The 20,095-nt window shown below is 46.7% G+C and overlaps 1 protein-coding gene across 2 annotated transcripts in view; it reads left to right on the top strand.

Annotated features, from left to right (window-relative positions):
* The window catches only part of LOC311106941 (mitochondrial inner membrane protein Mpv17-like), a 56,141-nt gene that overhangs the window by 23,973 nt on the left and 12,073 nt on the right, over window positions 1-20,095 (top strand). For both annotated transcript variants that reach the window (XM_084149345.1, XM_084149344.1), the window contains exons 3-4: window positions 101-216; window positions 16,824-16,916. In XM_084149345.1, coding sequence (XP_084005471.1) covers window positions 101-216; window positions 16,824-16,916 — 209 coding nt within the window. The remainder of the gene's footprint in view (window positions 1-100; window positions 217-16,823; window positions 16,917-20,095) is intronic.

Below are 20,095 nucleotides of genomic sequence, written 5' to 3'. Positions count from 1 at the left end.
AATGATCTTCTCTGTTACTCACACTCTCACTCTCTACCCCTCCTCTCTCACGTCCTCTCACCTCCCTCCCTCTTTTCTCTCCCCTCTCTCTCTCCTGCAGGCACGCTGGTGGGGGTGGGTGATGTCATCTCCCAGCAGGTGCTTGAGAGGCGGGGTCTAGCCAATCACAACGTGATACGGACGGCCAAGATGATGAGCATCGGATTCTTCTTCGTCGTGAGTCCTCTTCCTCGCTCTTCTTCTCTTTTACCTCACTGTCTCACCTCAAAGGACTGGTTAGTGTCAGTGTATCAGTCTTGACTTCACTTGTACTACACACATGCATATTGGGTTGTGCTCTCTCTCTCTCACACACACACAAGGGAGAAGAGGTTTGTTTGGGGTCATGTTAAATGGAGAGGATCATGTGCTGTCACAAACACTCCATTGGCCAGCTGTTAAAGGGGAACAGCTCTATGACTGTGCGTCAATAGCAGCCACAAGTAGGTATGAGTAGGTCTCTGAAGGAGTGAGAGAACAGCTGGGTAGCGTGGGCTTAAATCAAATCACATTTTATTTGTCACATTTCTTGAACAACAGGTGTATACTAACAGTGAAATGCTTACTTAAGGGCCCTTCCCAACAATGCAGAGAGAAAGAAAATAGAGAAATAATAGAAAAGTAATAACACGTAATAATAAATACACAATTTGTAATGATATCTTGGCTATACAGTGCATTTGGAAATATTCTGACCCCTTTACTTTTTCCGCATTTTGTTACGTTACAGCCTTATTCTAAAATTGATTAAATCATTTCCCCCCCCCCCCACTCATCAATCTACACGCAATACCCCATAATGACAAAGCAAAAACAGGTTTGTAGAATTTATAAAAAATAAAAAACGGTTATATATCACATTTACATTAGTATTCAGACCCTTTACTTAGTACTTTGTTGAAACACCTTTGGCAGCGATTACAGCCTCGAGTCTTCTTGGGTATGATGCTACAAGCTTGGCACACCTGTATTTGGGGAGTTTCTCCCATTCTTCTCTGCAGATCCTCTCAAGCTCTGTCAGGTTGGATGGGGAGCGTCGCTGCACAGCTATTTTCAGGTCTCTCCAGTAGCTGGGCCACTCAAGGACATTCAGAGACTTGTCCCGAAGCCACTCCTGCATTGTCTTGGCTGTGTGCTTAGGGTCGTTGTCCTGTTGGAAGGTGAACCTTCGCCCCAATCTGAGGTCCTGAGCACTCTGGAGCAGGTTTTCATCAAGGATCTCTCTGTACTTTGCTCCGTTCCTCTTTCCCTCGATCCTGACTAGTCTCCCAGTCCCTGCCGCTGAAAAACATCCCCACAGCATGATGCTGCCACCACCATGCTTCACCGTAGGGATGGTGCCAGGTTTCCTCCAGACGGGACGCTTGGCATTCAGGCCAAAGAGTTCAATCTTGGTTTCATCAGACCAGAGAATCTTGTTTCTCATGGTCTGAGAGTCTTTAGGTGCCTTTTGGCAAACTCCAAGCAGGCTGTCATGTGCCATTTACTGAGGAGTGGCTTCCGTCTGGCCACTCTACCATAAAGGCCTGATTGGTGGAGTGCTGCAGAGATGGTTGTCCTTCTGCAAGGTTCTCCTATCTCCACAGACAAATTCAGGAGCTCTGTCAGAGTGACCATCGGGTTCTTGGTCACCTCCCTGACCAAGGCCCTTCTCCCCGATTGCTCAGTTTGGCCGGGCGGCCAGCTCTAGGAAGAGTCTTGGTGGTTCCAAACTTCTTCCATTTAAGAATGATGGAGGCCACTGTGTTCTTGGGGACCTTCAATGCTGCAGACATTTTTTGGTACCCTTCCCCAGATCTGTGCCTCGACACAATCCTGTCTCGAAGCTCTACGGACAATTCCTTCGACCTCATGGCTTGGATTTTGCTCTGACATGCGCTGTCAACTGCGGGACCTTATAAAGACCGATGTGTGCCTTTCCAAATCCTGTCCAATCAATTGAATTTACCACAGGTGGACTCTGATCAAGTTGTTGAAACATCTCAAGGATGATCAATGGAAACAGGATGCACCTGAGCTCAATTTCGAGTCTCATAACAAAGTTTCTGAATACTGCACATAAGGGGTCTGGCTAGGTCACGTGACAAGATGGCGTATTGAACACACAGCGGTGCGAATCACCTCAAGATAAAAACATAATATTCAATATCAGTAAGTTAGACTAAATATTAGAACTTCATATACTCCTGGGTAATAACATTCAATCTGGATAATAATACAAAACAAATCATAAGGCTAGAGAAATGTATCGACAAATATTACAACAACAAGCAACACTCAAACATGACGGAGGATAAACGAGGAGAATCAATCTCCAAGAGAAAACGCGACTCCTCGACGGATACAGATGATTTATGCTTTTCACCACTGGGACTGGTAAATGTTGAAAGCGATCTGTTGAAGTTGATAAATGACAAACTGGGCATACTAGAGTTGGTCAGTAAGGATGTAAAGGAGTTGAAGGCGAGTCTTGAAATGAGTGACGAAAAAGCTGTGATAATGGAGAAAGATACAAAAAAGCTAAAAGGGACAGTCACTAAGATAGAAACGGACGTTAATGAACTTTAAAAGGAGAGCAACTTTCTGAGAGAAGCCTTACTAGACATACAGACTAGAACGATGAGAGAAAATCGAGTACTTACGGGTATCCAAGAAAGGAGAGTTTACCGGAAAAATTGTGAAGGACTTCTTTTACAGCGCTTCAAATCCCACTCGATGCTGTCGATAAAATCCAACTCGAACGTGTACACCGTTTCGGACAAAGAGGACAGAGATATGAGCATCCAATCGTTGCCAAATTTGCTTTCTTTAAGGATAAAGTAATGGTTAAAAGCCTAGGTAAAAGACTTGCTGGCACGAAAATAGGCATGAATGATCAGTTTCCGAGGGAGATTGCAGAAAGGCGCAAAGTTCTGTACCCAATCTTCAAGGAAAATAGATCAAAAGGGAAGCGTGTTGCTCTCGTAGGCGATAAACTGTATATTGACAACCAAATGTTCCGCGACACAAAGACTACTCCATGGCTATTCTGAAAGTTCTAATAGTGGAGTCGAATAATGGAACACCCAATACTAGCCATGGTAGGGATCGTAATAATAAAACACATTTATAGTATTTATAGTATTTTATAAAGGGATAAGACGGAATTACAAGAAAGGATAACAAGCGAAATAATACATCTTCAAATATAACTAATTAGAACACAAGTACTCAATCAACATAGTGGAGATAAAAACATAGCAAACAGAAGACATAGAAGGCACAGTATGTTGGTATGTGTGGATGTATTGTAATGGAAGGTGTGGTATGCGTTTTTGTGTTTGGAAAAGTGTGCCGTTAACTGAGTGAGAAAGGAAATGGTTGCATATCCCAGAACCAGTGTGTGTCTGTGAGCAGGGGTTGTGAGAGAGAGCTTTCAATTTTGTACAGATGAGGGATATACATTTTAAAATAAAGTATACAACTAATTACATTTTTATCGTCCTATCATCATGGAACGGTCCCCAACCCTATATCCTAGACACCCACCTGAGCGACCCATACACCACAGAGAAGTCCCCATCTGTTTTATGGCCCTGCTGTAAGTTGCCTATATGCAGCCGAAACAGAAAGATAAATGCGGTCAGAGACCTACTAGAGCAGCACCGCCCCCTCAAGATTCTGAGCCTGCCTGGCAGGGTTGGTCCTACAAAGCCAGAGACCCCTGATGGGAGAGCATAATATACAAGGAAATTCTCAAAGCTGCTAATGAGAACCTTGACGACCTTGTACCTAGCCGGTGGGGATTCCGGTGGGGTACCCCCACCCAGGTAGTGGCAGTGTTGGCAACACTGGCTGCAGTAACACATGGGGAGGGGATCACACTCGGACAATCAGAGAGGGGGAATATTATTGTGGCCCTGGTGGCACAAAATAATCAGTCTGACTGCACAGGGATGCTTGGGAAAATGGTTACAACGGGGGACCAGAGTGTTTGTGTTTCAGGGGAAGAGGGTGGCTCTGATTTCCATCACCTAGGACTTGACAAAGGTTAATCAAATCTCACATTTTTGTAAATTTTTGCTCAATCTTGCATGCTTTCTCAAACAGCTGTAACTGTATATGCATTCATAAATCAGGTCCTTTCTTGAGTTGGGCTCTGGGATGTAACAACCGTTGAGCATCTGAGCTTATGGTTGATTATGGAGGAAAGGGGTTGAGTGTGTAAGAGTACGTGCGTGTGTGTGTGTTTGTATCACACATCTGTTGCAAGGGGTTAAGGATGTTAGGGAAAATATAGGATGAACCACAATAATTGTTTGCTAAAATAATAATTGCTTGACAAAAATGTAACGTAATACAATGGCAATCCAGGTTATTGGTAACAATCCTTCCCATGAACTGACAACATTATTACGCATATTAATTGATAATGATGGAAATTAAGATATGCAAGATATTTGAATAGATATATTTATTTTTAATAGCTATATATATATATATATATATATATATATAAAGCAAATTGAGGTGAGAGCATTGGAAATGCTTTTGGCGGTTGACCTGCTTCTGTTTTGTGGGTGGCACTGTGTGCTGTTTTCGAAGGATGGGTCCTGGCCTCTTGGGGGGGCCTAGTGATCCGGGGGGACGGGGGTGGTATGCCGATCACTGGGATGACATCCCAACTTGGGATGGGGAGGGGCTTTAGCGGGGGGAATAGTGGAGAACAATTCGAGGGTTACTTAGTAGCAATGCAAATATCATGGTACAGCTATATGGACACTCAATCACTATGGTACTTTTTATTGGTAAATTTACAAACATATATTATGATAAATAGATTTGAAACTTGTATCTCATTATGGTAAATGGTGAAATAAGTATAGCCAGTTATAATTGTAATGGCTTAGCAGATAATAACAAAAGAAGAACAGTATTTACATGGCTCAAAGAGAAGGAATATAATATCTATTGTTTACAGGAAACTCATTCAACAATTCTACATGAAGTTGTGTGGAAAAAGGACTGGGGGGGCAAAATATACTTCTCCCATGGGCAAAGAAACTCAGAAGGGGTTATGATATTAATTAACAGTAAACAGATATGACTGTCACGAATTCAGCCGAGGCTGCCCCTCCTCCTTGCTCGGGCAGGCTTCGGCGTTCGTCGTCACCGGAGTACTAGCTGCCACCGATCAATGTTTTCTGTGTTACACTTGTCTGTATTGATCACACCTGTTACCCATTATGTTAATTTGTTTCCCTATTTTACCCTCTGGTTCCCTCATGGTGTTGTGCGTGATTGTTCGTTGTTTTGCTGTCTTTTGGTGAGCCGGTATTTGCTCTTCCCTGCGTGGAGGATTTGCTCTGCTAATTTTGTTCCAGTAAAGAACTTTGTTTATACTGTTCTGTGTCCTGCGCTTGATTCCATCCTACCGCTACACCGACGCATGACAGAATCATGCACCATTGTAATGGAGTCAGCAGGCACGTCCATTCCTTCAAGCTCAGTGGAGGAACGCATCCAGCAGCACTCGACCGTGCTACAAAGGATCGAGTCCTGAACACTATGGAGCGATGGGAGAGAGGAGGTTTCCCAACATCTCCTCTTCCTCCAATTCCCCCCACGTCGCTGTCCACCCATTTTAACACTGGTTCCAGTGGGATTCGGCTCTCGCTCCCGAGGGCATATGATGGAACAGCTGCCGGGTGTCAGGGGTTTCTGCTCCAGGTGGAGCTCTACCTGGCAACCATCCACCTGGCTCCCTCGGGATACGAGAGCGTGTCCGCCCTCATCTCCTGTCTGTCGGGGAAAGCACACGAGTGGGCCAACACGGAGTGGGGAGGTATAGATGCGGAGTCTGTGCGCTATGAGGACTTTACCCACCGTTTCCGGGCTATATTCGATCATCCACCGGAGGGGAGAGCGGCGGGAGAGCGGTTGTTCCACCTCAGACAGGGGAAGAGGAGCGCACAGGACTTCGCATTGGACTTCAGAACCTTGTCTGCCAGCGCGGGATGGAATGAGAGGGCCCTGATAGACCACTACCGATGCAGCCGACGGGGGGACGTTCGTCGGGAGCTGGCCTGCAGGGACACCACTCTTAAACTGGACCAGCTGATAGACTTATCTATCCGGCTGGATAACCTGTTAGCCACCCGCGGACGGCCGGATCAGGGTCCGTCCAGTCCATCCCCCAGCACTTCCGAACCTACACCCATGGAGCTTGGAGGTGCTGATGTAAGGGGGACCGGTAAGGGGACTGTTTCCTGCACCAACTGTGGCCGCAGAGGACACACTGCTGGAAAGGGTCCTCAGGGAGTCGAGGCAGCAGGAAGGGCACTGGTGGACCATCCCAGGTGAGTAAGCACCCAACTCACCCAGAGCTCCCTGTTGCTCACGTGTGTGTAAGATTACCTGAGTTTTCCCCACATTCCCAGCATAAGGCGCTCGTAGATTCCGGCGCAGTTGGGAATTATATAGACCGTCTGTTTGCACGTAGATTAGGGATCCCTATTGTGCCTGTTGATGTGCCCTTCCCCATACATGCCTTAGATAGTCGCCCTTTAGGGTCGGCCTGATTAGGGAGGTTACAGCTCCACTCCGGATGGAAACGCAGGAGGGTCATGAGGAGAGAATCAGTCTCTTCCTGATCGATTCTCCTGTGTTTCCCGTGGTGCTGGGGCTTCCCTGGTTAGCCACTGATGACCCCAATATTTCGTGGCAACAGAGGGCTCTCAAGGGATGGTCACGTCAGTGCTCGGGGAGGTGTGTAGGTGTTGTCTTAGGTGCAACTACGGTGGAGAGTCCAAACCAGGTCTCCACGATGCACATACCCCCCGAATATACTGATTTGGCTCTCGCCTCTGTAAAAGGAAGGCGACTCAATTACCACCCCATCGACAGGGGGATTGTGCGATAAATCTCTGGGAGGGCGCTGCACTTCCTCAAAGTCACATGTATCCTCTGTCACAGGAGGAGACGGCGGCTATGGAAACATATGTCTCCGAATCTCTGGGACAGGGATACATTCGGCACTCCACTTCCCCTGCCTCCTCAAGTTTATTTTTTGTGAAGGATGGAATTTTGCCAAATTTCACCAAATTGGATCTCAGGAGCGCGTACAATCTGGTGCGTATCCGGGAAGGGGATGAGTGGAAGACGGCATTTAGTACCACCTCTGGGCACTATGAGTACCTCGTCATGCCGTACGGGTTGATGAATGCTCCCTCAGTCTTCCAATCCTTTGTCGATTAGATTTTCAGGGACCTGCACGGACAGGGTGTAGTGGTGTATATACAGTGAGGGAAAAAAGTATTTGATCCCCTGCTGATTTTGTACGTTTGCCCACTGACAAAGACGTGATCAGTCTATAATATTAATGGTAGGTTTATTTGAACAGTGAGAGACAGAATAACAACAACAAAATCCAGAAAAACGCATGTGAAAAATGTTATAAATTGATTTGCATTTTAATGAGGGAAATAAGTATTTGACCCCTCTGCAAAACATGACTTAGTACTTGGTGGCAAAACCCTTGTTGGCAATCACAGAGGTCAGACGTTTCTTGTAGTTGGCCAGCAGGTTTGCACACATCTCAGGAGGGATTTTGTTCCACTCCTCTTTGCAGATCTTCTCCAAGTCATTAAGGTTTCGAGGCTGACGATTGGCAACTCAAACCTTCAGCTCCCTCCACAGATTTTCTATGGGATTAAGGTCTGGAGACTGGCTAGGCCACTCCAGGACCTTAATGTGCTTCTTCTTGAGCCACTCCTTTGTTGCCTTGGCCGTGTGTTTTGGGTCATTGTCATGCTGGAATACCCATCCACAACCCATTTTCAATGCCCTGGCTGAGGGAAGGAGGTTCTCACCCAAGATTTGACGGTACATGGCCCCGTCCACCATCCCTTTGATGCGGTGAAGTTGTCCTGTCCCCTTAGCAGAAAAACACCCCCAAAGCATAATGTTTCCACCTCCATGTTTGACGGTGGGGATGGTGTTCTTGGGGTCATAGGCAGCATTCCTCCTCCTCCAAACACGGTGAGTTGAGTTGATGCCAAAGAGCTCGATTTTGGTCTCATCTAACCACAACACTTTCACCCAGTTCTCCTCTGAATCATTCAGATGTTCATTGGCAAACTTCAGATGGCCCTGTATATGTGCTTTCTTGAGCAGGGGGACCTTGCGGGCGCTGCAGGATTTCAGTCCTTCACGGCGTAGTGTGTTACCAATTGTTTTCTTGGTGACTATGGTCCCAGCTGCCTTGAGATCATTGACAAGATCCTCCCGTGTAGTTCTGGGCTGATTCCTCACCGTTCTCATGATCATTGCAACTCCACGAGGTGAGCTCGTGCATGGAGCCCCAGGCCGAGGGAGATTGACAGTTCTTTTGAGTTTCTTACATTTGCGAATAATCGCACCAACTGTTGTCACCTTCTCACCAAGCTGCTTGGCGATGGTCTTGTAGCCCATTCCAGCCTTGTGTAGGTCTACAATCTTGTCCCTGACATCCTTGGAGAGCTCTTTGGTCTTGGCCATGGTGGAGAGTTTGGAATCTGATTGATTGATTGCTTCTGTCTTTTATACAGGTAACAAACTGAGATTAAGAGCACTCCCTTTAAGTGTGTGCTCCTAATCTCAGCTCATTACCTGTATAAAAGACACCTGGGAGCCAGAAATCTTTCTGATTGAGAGGGGGTCAAATACTTATTTCCCTCATTAAAATGCAAATCAATTTATAACATTTTTGACATGCGTTTTCTGGATTTTTTTGTTGTTATTCTGTCTCTCACTGTTCAAATAAACCTACCATTAAAATTATAGACTGATCATTTCTTTGTCAGTGGGCAAACGTACAAAATCAGCAGGGGATCAAATACTTTTTTTCCCTCACTGTAGATGATATTCTCATATACTCCGCTACACGAGCCGAGCATGTGTCCCTGGTGCGCAAGGTGCTTGGTCGACTGTTGGAGCATGACCTGTACGTCAAGGCTGAGAAATGTCTGTTCTTCCAACAGTCCGTCTCCTTCTTAGGACACTGCCTGTCCGAGTCAGGGGTGGAGATGGAGAATGACCGCATTGCAGCCGTGCGTAATTGGCCGACTCCAACCACGGTTAAGGAGGTGCAGCGATTCTTAGGGTTTTCCAACTACTACCGGAGGTTTATCCGGGGCTTCGGTCAGGTAGCAGCTCCCATTACCTCCTTGCTGAAGGGGGGACCGGTGCGCCTGCGGTGGTCAGTGGAGGCGGACAGGGCATTTGGTCACCTGAAGGCACTGTTCACTTCGGCTCCTGTGCTGGCTCATCCGGTTCCCTCCTTGGCATTCATAGTCGAGGTGGACGCGTCTGAGGCTGGGATAGGAGCCGTACTGTCTCAGCGCTCAGGTACGCCCACAAAGCTCCACGCCTGTGCTTTCTTCTCAAAGAAGCTCAGCCCGGCGGAGCAAAACTATGATGTGGGGGACCGGGAGCTGTTAGCTGTTGTGAAGGCTCTAAAGGCGTTGAGACATTGGCTTGAGGGGGACAAACACCCTTTTCTCATTTTGACTGACCACCGCAATTTGGAGTACATACGGGCGGCGAGGAGACTGAACCCTCGCCAGGCAAGATGGGCCATGTTTTTCACGCGTTTTCATTTCACCCTTTCCTACAGACCAGGTTCCCAGAATGCTAAGGCAGACGCTCAGTCCCGGCTGTATGACACAGAGGAGCGGTCCAGGGAGCCCACTCCCATACTTCCAGCTTCTTGTCTGGTGGCACCGGTGGTATGGGAGGTTGACGCGGACATCAAGTGGGCGTTACACACGGAGCCCGCTCCCCCCCAGTGTCCAGTGGGTCGTGTGTACGTTCCGTCTGATGTTCGTGATCGATTGATCTATTGGGCTCACACGTCACCCTCTTCTGGTCATCCTGGCATCGGTCGGACAGTAAGCTGTCTTAGTGGGAAATACTGGTGGCCTACCTTAGCTCAGGAAGTGAGGGTTTATGTTTCCTCCTGTTCGGTGTGCGCCCAGTGCAAGGCACCTAGACACCTGCCCAGAGGGAAATTACAACCTCTCACCGTTCCACAACGCCCGTGGTCACACCTATCGGTGGACTTTGTTACGGACCTCCCCCCGTCACAAGGGAATACCACGATCGTAGTCGTTGTGGATCGGTTTTCTAAGTCCTGTCGTCTCATTCCTTTGCCCGGTCTCCCTACAGCCCTACAAACTACGGAGGCCCTGTTTACACACGTCTTCCGGCACTACGGGGTACCTGAGGATATAGTGTCTGATCGGGGTCCGCAGTTCACATCAAGGGTCTGGAAAGCGTTCATGGGCCATCTGTAGGTCTCGATCAGCCTGACCTCAGGGTTTCACCCCGAGAGTAATGGGCAGGTGGAGAGAGTAAACCAGGATGTGGGTAGGTTTCTGAGGTCATATTGCCAGGACCGGCCCGGGGATTGGTCAGTTTACATCCCCTGGGCAGAAATTGCACAAAATTCCCTCCTCCACTGACCTGTCTCACTTTCAGTGTGTACTAGGTTATCAGCCGGTCCTGGCACCATGGCATCAGCGCCAGATCGAGGCACCTGCGGTGGATGAATGGTTTCGGTGCCCGGAGGAGACCTGGAACGCTGCCCATGTACGCCTGCAAAGGGCTATCAGGCATCAGAAGGCGAGTGCCGACCGCCACCACAGTGAGGCTCCGGTGTATGCACCGGGGGACCGGGTCTGGCTCTCGACCCGAAACCTGCCCCTTCGCCTGCCCTGCTGGAAGCTGGGTCGGCGGCTTGTGGGGCCCTTTAAAGTCCTGAGGAGCTTGAACGAGGTTTGTTATAGGTTACAGCTCCCCCCTGATTACCGTATTAACCCCTCGTTCCATGTGTCTCTCCTCAGGCCGGTGGTAGCTGGTCCGCTCCAGGAGTCTGAGGTGCGGGAAGTTCCTCCGCCCCCATTGGACATCGAGGGGGCACCGGCGTACTCGGTCCGTTCCATTCTGGATTCAAGGCGTCGGGTGGGGGGCCTGCAGTATCTTGTGGAGTGGGAGGGGTACGGTCCGGAGGAACGGAGCTGGGTTCCCAGGAGGGACATTCTCGATCCTCCCTGTTGAGGGAGTTCCATCGTCGTCATCCGACTCGCCCTGCTCCGCGTCCTCCTGGCCGTCCCCGAGGCCGGTGTCGGCGCACAGCTGGAGCCGCGCGTCAAGGGGAGGGGTACTGTCACGAATTCTGCCGAGGCTGCCCCTCCTCCTTGATCGGGCATGCTTCGGCGTTTGTCATCACCGGAGTACTAGCTGCCACCGATCGATGTTTTCTGTGTTAAACTTGTCTTGTCTGTATTGATCACACCTGTTACCCATTATGTTAATTTGTTTCTCTATTTTACCCTCTGGTTCCCTCATGGTGTTGTGCGTGATTGTTCGTTGTTTTGCTGTATTTTGTTGAGCCAGTTTGTGCTCTTCCTTGCGTGGAGGATTTGCTCTGCTAATTTTGTTCCAGTAAAGAACTTTGTTTATACAGTTCTGTGTCCTGCGCCTGATTCCATCCTACCGCTACACCCAGACGCATGACAATGGCTCATTAACCTTTATGGACCAAATAATGAAAAACTATCACCCTCCTGCTCTTAAGGAAATCATGAATGTCATGGATACATTAGAACTAGTGGATATATGGAGGCTTAAATATCCTGACCTAGTGATATATACAGTGGGGGGAAAAAGTATTTAGTCAGCCACCAATTGTGCAAGTTCTCCCACTTAAAAAGATGAGAGAGGCCTGTAATTTTCATCATAGGTACACGTCAACTATGACAGACAAATTGAGAAAAAAAAATCCAGAAAATCACATTGTAGGATTTTTTATGAATTTATTTGCAAATTATGGTGGAAAATAAGTATTTGGTCACCTACAAACAAGCAAGATATCTGGCTCTCACAGACCTGTAACTTCTTCTTTAAGAGGCTCCTCTGTCCTCCACTCGTTACCTGTATTAATGGCACCTGTTTGAACTTGTTATCAGTATAAAAGACACCTGTCCACAACCTCAAACAGTCACACTCCAAACTCCACTATGGCCAAGACCAAAGAGCTGTCAAAGGACACCATAAACAAAATTGTAGACCTGCACCAGGCTGGGAAGACTGAATCTGCAATAGGTAAGCAGCTTGGTTTGAAGAAATCAACTGTGGGAGCAATTATTAGGAAATGGAAGACATACAAGACCACTGATAATCTCCCTCAATCTGGGGCTCCACGCAAGATCTCACCCCGTGGGGTCAAAATGATCACAAGAACGGTGAGCAAAAATCCCAGAACCACACGGGGGGACCTAGTGAATGACCTGCAGAGAGCTGGGACCAAAGTAACAAAGCCTACCATCAGTAACACACTACGCCGCCAGGGACTCAAATCCTGCAGTGCCAGACGTGTCCCCCTGCTTAAGCCAGTACATGTCCAGGCCCGTCTGAAGTTTGCTAGAGTGCATTTGGATGATCCAGAAGAGGATTGGGAGAATGTCATATGGTCAGATGAAACCAAAATATAACTTTTTGGTAAAAACTCAACTCGTCGTGTTTGGAGGACAAAGAATGCTGAGTTGCATCCAAAGAACACCATACCTACTGTGAAGCATGGGGGTGGAAACATCATGCTTTGGGGCTGTTTCTCTGCAAAGGGACCAGGATGACTGATCTGTGTAAAGGAAAGAATGAATGGGGCCATGTATCGTGAGATTTTGAGTGAAAACCTCCTTCCATCAGCAAGGGCATTGAAGATGAAACGTGGCTGGGTCTTTCAGCATGACAATGATCCCAAACACACCGCCCGGGCAACGAAGGAGTGGCTTCGTAAGAAGCATTTCAAGGTCCTGGAGTGGCCTAGCCAGTCTCCAGATCTCAACCCCATAGAAAATCTTTGGAGGGAGTTGAAAGTCTGTGTTGCCCAGCGACAGCCCCAAAACATCACTGCTCTAGAGGAGATCTGCATGGAGGAATGGGCCAAAATACCAGCAACAGTGTGTGAAAACCTTGTGAAGACTTACAGAAAACGTTTGACCTGTGTCATTGCCAACAAAGGGTATTTAACAAAGTATTGAGAAACTTTTGTTATTGACCAAATACTTATTTTCCACCATAATTTGCAAATAAATTCATTAAAAATCCTACAATGTGATTTTCTGGATTTTTTTCCCTCATTTTCTCTGTCATAGTTGACGTGTACCTATGATGAAAATTACAGGCCTCTCTCATCTTTTTAAGTGGGAGAACTTGCACAATTGGTGGCTGACTAAATACATTTTTCCCCCACTGTATGTATATATATATATATATATATATATATATATATATATATATATATATATATATATATATATATTTGCGAGAAAAAAAACATATGGAGGATTGGAAGTGATGCAGAAAATTACATTGATGGAAGTTACAATCAATCTGCAATATTAAAGCTGATCTGCCCCCTACATTTTTTTTTTTTTATAACAATCACAAAACTGGCAGCTTCATTAAATAGTACCCGCAAAACACCAGTCTCAACGTCAACAGTGAAGAGGCGACTCCGGGATGCTGACCTTCTAGGCAGAGTTGCAAAGAAAAAGCCATATCTCAGACTGCCCATCTTAATCTTTTCTTTTTATTGGCCAGTCTGAGATATGGCTTTTTCTTTGCAACTCTGCCTAGAAGGTCGCCTCTTCACTGTTGACGTTGAGACTGGTGTTTTGCGGGTACTATTTAATGAAGCTGCCAGTTGAGAACCAACTATTTTGTGATTGTTATAAAAAATGTAGGGGGTAGATCAGCTTTAATATTGCAGATTGATTGTAACTTCCATCAATGTAATTTTCTGCATCACTTCCAATCCCCCATATGTTTCTCAAACTAGACACTTTAATGTATTTGTCCTCTTGCTCAGTTGTGCACCGGGGCCTCCCACTCCTCTTTCTATTCTGGTTAGAGCCAGTTTGCGCTGTTCTGTGAAGGGAGTAGTACACAGCGTTGTACGAGATCTTCAGTTTCTTGGCAATTTCTCACATGGAATAGCCTTTTCTCAGAACAAGAATAGACTGACTAGTTTCGGAAGAAAGTTCTTTGTTTCTGGCCATTTTGAGCCTGTAATCGAACCCACAATTTCTGATGGTCCAGATACTCAACTAGTCTCAAGAAGGCCAGTTTTATTGCTTCTTTAATCAGCACAACCGTTTTCAGCTGTGCTAACATAATTGCAAAAGGATTTTCTAATGATCAATTAGCCTTTTAAAATGATAAACTTGGATTAGCAAACACAATGTGCCATTGGAACACAGGACTGATGGTTGCTGATAATGGGCCTCTGTACGCCTATGTAGATATTCCATAAAAAATCAGCAGTTTCTAGCTAAAATAGCCATTTACAACATTAACAATGTCTACACTGTATTTCTGATCCATTTGATGTTATTTTAATGGACAAAAAAATTTGCTTTTCTTTTGAAAACAAGGACATTTCTAAGTGACCCCAAACTTTTGAACGGTAGTGTATATAAGGTATTTCTGTTTTTTATTTTTTCTAAATTTGCAAACATTTCTAAAAACCTTTTTTCGCTTTGTCATTAAGGGGTATTGCGTATAGATTGATGAGGAAAATGTTTTATTTAATACATTTTAGAATAAGGCTGTAATGTAACAAAATGTGGAAAAAGTAAAGGGGTCTGAATACTTTCCGAATGCACTGTATATACGGGGTACCAGTACCGAGTCGATGTGCAGGGGTACGATCGTAATTGAGGTAGATATGTACATATAACTAGAAATAAAGACTAGACAACAGGATATATAATAAACAGTAGCAGCAGCGTATATGATGAGTCAAAATAAAAGTTTGTGCAAAAACGGTAAATGCAGATAGTCCGGGTGGCAATTTGGTTAACTATTCAACTATTTAGTAGTCTTATGGCTTAGGGGTAGAAGCTGTTCAGGGTCCTGTTGGTTCCAGACTTGGTGCATCGGTACCGCTTGCCGATGCACCAAGTCTGTGACTTGGGTGACTGGAGTCTTTGACCATTTTTAGGGCCTTCCTCTGACACCACCTGGTATAGAGGTCCTGGATGGCAGGGAGCTCGGCCGAATTGATGTACTGGGCTGTACGCAGTACTCTCTGAAGCACCATGTGGTCAGATGCCAAGCAGTTGCCATACAAAGCAGTGATGCAGCTAGTCAAGATGCTCTCAATGATTCAGCTGTATAACTTTTTGAGGATCTGAGGGCCCATGCCAAATCTTTTCAGCCTCTTGAGGGGGAAGAGTTGTTGTCTTGCCGTCTTGTGTGTGTGATCAGGCCTCCCACCGTTGTGTTGTCAGCAAACTTAATGATGGTGTTGGAGTCATGCGTAGCCGCGCAGTCGTGGGTGAACAGGGAGTACAGGAGGGCACTAAGCACACACACCTGAGGGGCCCTCGTGTTGAGGGTCAGCGTGGCGGATGTGTTGTTGCCTACCCTTACGACCTGGGGGCGGCCCGTCAGGAAGTCCAGGCTCCAGTTGCAGAGGAAGGTGATCAGTCCCAGGGACCTTAGCTTAGTGATGAGCTGAGCTCTAGTCAATGAACAGCATTCTCACATAGGTGTTCCTTTTGTCCAAGTGGGAGAAGATCTGTGGATCTGTTGGGGCGGTATGCGAATTGGAGTGGGTCCAGGGTGTTTGGGATGATACTGTTGATGTGAGCCATGACCAGCCTTTCAAAGCATTTCATGGCTACAGATGTGAGTGCAACGGGGCGATAGTCATTTAAACAGGTTACCTTGGCGTTCTTGGGACTATGGTGGCACAGGGACTATGGTGGTCTGCTTGAAATGTAAGTATTACAGACTGGGTCAGGGAGAGGTTGAAAATGTCAGTGAAGACACTTCCCTGCGGCCTTGTTAACCTGTTTGTTAACCTGAATGTTAACCTGTTTAAAGGTATTACTCACATCGGCTACGGAGATCGTGATCACACAGTCGTACGGAACAGCTGGTGCTCTCATGCATGGTTCAGTGTTGCTTGCCTCGAAGTGAGCATAGAAGGCAATACGCTCGTCTGGTTAGCCCGCGTCCCTGCGACGCTCCCTGCTATGTTTCCCTTTGTAATCTGTGATAGTTTGCAAGCCCTGCCATATCCGACGAGCGTCAGAGCCGGCGTAGTAGGATTCAATCTTAGTCCTGTATTGACGCTTTGCCTGTTTGATGGCTCGTCGGAGGTCGTAGCAGGATTTCTTATAAGCATCCAGATTTGTGTCCCGCTCCTTGAAAGCGGCAGCTCTAGCCTTTAGCTCAGTGCAGGCGTTGCCTGTAATCCATGGCTTATGGTTGGGATATGTAAGTAGTGGGGACGACGTCGTCGATGCACTTATTAATGAAGCCAGTGACTGAATGGTAAACTCCTTCAACTCCTTGGCTGGACTCCACCCAAGGCTAGGCCACAGCATCAAGGCTCCTAGACACGCCATACACAGATGTTCCCTCTCACACACTCGGTGACATGACTGACATGACAGAGAGCTGAGAAACTCTGTTAATGTGCCTCACCACAGTGTGTGTGTGTGTGTGTGTGTGTGTGTGTGTGCATGTGTGCCTTTTTTCAATTAATGATTTGGAACGTCAGTTTACTTCCTGAATTGACTGACTTCTTCAATTCGAATTGACCCCAACCCTGTTGTTGTCTAACATATTTGTTTCCAGAATGTTACGAAAGCATAGTAATTTTTGATTGATTGATTCCTGCTGTTAAGCCATCAGTCTTTTCATGATGAATCTGTGTGAAATATCCTGATTGTTATTTTTTTCAACCCCAGGGCCCTGTAATAGGTAGCTGGTACAAGGTTCTGGACAAGCTGGTCACTGGGGGGACCAAAAGTGCTGCCATGAAGAAAATGCTTTTCGATCAGGTGAGAGGGGCATCTGAGTGGCTGCAATTTAGTAAAAAAACGAATTCAGATCTACCAGCCAGTTGACATGAATAGATAATTTAACATGGTTTATATTGCTTTAGGTAAGTTCTCTGTCCTCTAATGGGCTGTTTTTTATCCCTTGCATGACTCCTCTACTCACAAACAAACGTCAACAAACATTCCAAATATGAATGGACCCCAGGTTAAGGCGCCATCAAAAATGCCTGTCACTGTGGTGCAGGCCAGAGCTGAGTGAATAGGTGTAACACGCATCAGAGGAATCTATTTCTGCCTGTTCCCCTAAAGGTTGAAGCCCCCTTCAGCGTGTGTCAACTAATCCCTGCATTGACAGGTGGGGGAACAAACGCCCTGCTTGCATAATACACAGCTAACATGATTTGGGATCTGTGAATGCACAGGATTGGAGAGGACACTGAGAGGCGAGTGCCGCACCACGCAGCCCTCTCCTGGAGGAGGGATTAGTGTACACTCTGAAGGATGCACACTCTCCACGTGCTCCTTTCACTGTACAGCTATTTTCACACACACAACATCGATTCCAGGGCAAATTTGAAATCATAAAGACCCACTTTTTCCTCTTCGCCCCCCCCCCAAATAAGATGTCCTGTCACTATACACTCAGTGGCCAGTTTGTTAGGTACACCCATCTAGTACCGGGACGGACCCCCTTTGCCTCCAGAACATCCTGAATTCTTTGGGGAATGGATTCTATAAGGTGTGGCGTTTAAACGTTGCTCAATTGGTATCAAGGGGCCTAACGTGTGCCAAGAAAACATTCCTCACACCATTACACCACCGCCACCAGCCTGTACCGTTGACACCAAGCAGGATGGGGCCATGGACTCATGCCACTTACGCCAAATCCTGACTCTGCCATCAGCATGACGCAACAGGAACCGGGATTCGTCGGACCAGGTGATGTTTTTCCACTCCTCAATTGTCCAGTGTTAGGAGTGGAACCCGGTGTGGACATCTGCTGCAATAGCCCATCCGTAACAAGGACTGACGAGTTGTCCATTCCGAGATGCCGTTCTGAACACCACTGCGGTACTGCGACATTATTTGCCTGTTTGTGGACCGCCTGTTAGCTTGCACGATTCCTGCCATTCTCCTTTGACCTCTCTCATCAATGACCTGTGGATTTAATGTTGGTGGTCCTTGTCTAGATAAAGTTAATTATTTGTCGTAAGTCAGGCAATGAAATTGTCGTAAGCTTTACAAGGGGAGTCCTGACCACAGTGATGCATCTCCCTTTATCATGGTCACTGATCGGGAAAGCTGGATGGTGTTTAGAAACAGGGTCTTCCCTGACTTAGATGATTTACTCAGTGATCTGAAAGAAAGGTTTGAATAGTACAGTTGGTAAGGGCAGCCCCTGTCTGTTTTAAAGCTAATTATAAACTGGGTGGTCCGAGCCCTGAATGCTGATTGGCTGACAGCCGTGCTATATTAGACCGTATACCACGGGTATGCCAAAACATTTATTTTTACTGCTCTAATTACGTTATAATAGCAATAAGGCACCTCGGGGGTTTGTGATATATGGCCAATATACCACGGCTAAGGGCTGTATCCAGGTACTCCGCATTGCGTCGTCCCTATGAACAGCCCTTAGCTGTGGTATATTGGCCATATAGCATGGTATAATGGCCATATACCACACCTCCTCGGGCCTTATTGCTGAATTAAATCATGCCCAAAGTCTAAGTTCCTTTCCCTGTCAATCAAATATGTCTGAATTGTCAACATCTATCTTATCCTCCTCTTTTCCTCTGAACATTTTTGTCAGTCTTCGTAGTTGGTTAGTGTGATGAAACTTTCATAGAGGCTTTTTATGGCTGCCCACATTGGTCTGTAAACGACAGAGGCAGGACCTTAATGTCATTAACTAACAGGGTTTTACAAGTACTTCAAAGAAATGAAAAGGAATTTCTCCCTCTCTTAATTATAGAACAGCTCAAAGTGGGGTCCTCGAGTTTGCTAACAACATAGTTGCGCACCACATACACTACATGACCAAAAGTATGTGGACACCTGCTCGTTGAACATCTCATTCCAAAATCATGGGCATTAATATGGAGTTGGTCCCCCCTTTGCTGCTATAACAGCCTCCACTCTTCTGGGAAGGCTTTCCACTAGATGTTGGAACATTGCTGCGGGGACTTGCTTCCATTCAGCCACAAGAGCATTAGTGAGGTCGGGAACTGATGTTGGGCGATTAGACCTGGCTTACAGTCGGCGTTCCAATTCATCCCAAAGGTGTTCAATGGGGTTGAGGTCTGGGCTCTGTGCAGGCCAGTCAAGTTCTTCCACACCGATAGTGAAGCGTGATTCATCACTCCACAGAACGCGTTTCCACTGCTCCAGAGTCCAATGACGGTGAACTTTACAGCACTCCAGCCGACGCTTGACATTGTGCATGGTGATCTTAGGCTTGTGTGCGGCTGCTCGGCCATGGAAACCCATTTCATTAAGCTCCCGACGAACAGTTTTTGTGTTGACGTTGCTTCCAAAGACAATTTGGAACTCGGTAGTGAGTGGTGCAACCGAGGACAGATGATTTTTACACGCTACACGCTTCAGCACTCGTCGGTCCCGTTCTGTGAGCTTGTGTGGCCTATCACTTCATGGCTGAGCCGTTGTTGCTCCTAGACGTTTCCACTTCACAATAATAGCACTTACAGTTGACCGGGGCAGCTCTAGCAGGGCAATGTGGCACCGTCCTATGACGGTGCCACATTGAAAGTTACTGAGCTATTCAGTGCAGGCCATTCTTCTGACAATGTTTGTCTATGGAGATTGCATGGCGGTGTGCTCGATTTTATACACCTGTCAGCAACGGGTGTGGCTGAAATAGCCGAATCCACTAATTTGAAGGGGTGTCCACATACTTTTGTATATATAGTGTAGGTGTCACGATCGTTTACGGACGAGAAGGACCAAGGCGCAGCGTGATATGCATTCATGTTTATTGACGACTAAACACACGACAAAACAACAAACGAAACGTGACGTCCAAGGTAGACAAATAACATACCTCACACGGAACAAGATCCCACACCCCACTAGTGCCAACAGGCTACCTATGTATGGTCCCCAATCAGAGACAACAAGCTACAGCTGCCTCTGATTGGGAACCACCCTGGCCAACATAG

The sequence above is a fragment of the Coregonus lavaretus genome (assembly GCF_964263955.1).
Source record: "Coregonus lavaretus genome assembly, chromosome: 31".
In the NCBI taxonomy this organism is placed as follows: domain Eukaryota; kingdom Metazoa; phylum Chordata; class Actinopteri; order Salmoniformes; family Salmonidae; genus Coregonus; species Coregonus lavaretus.
This window is presented reverse-complemented; position numbering and strand designations above follow the sequence as displayed.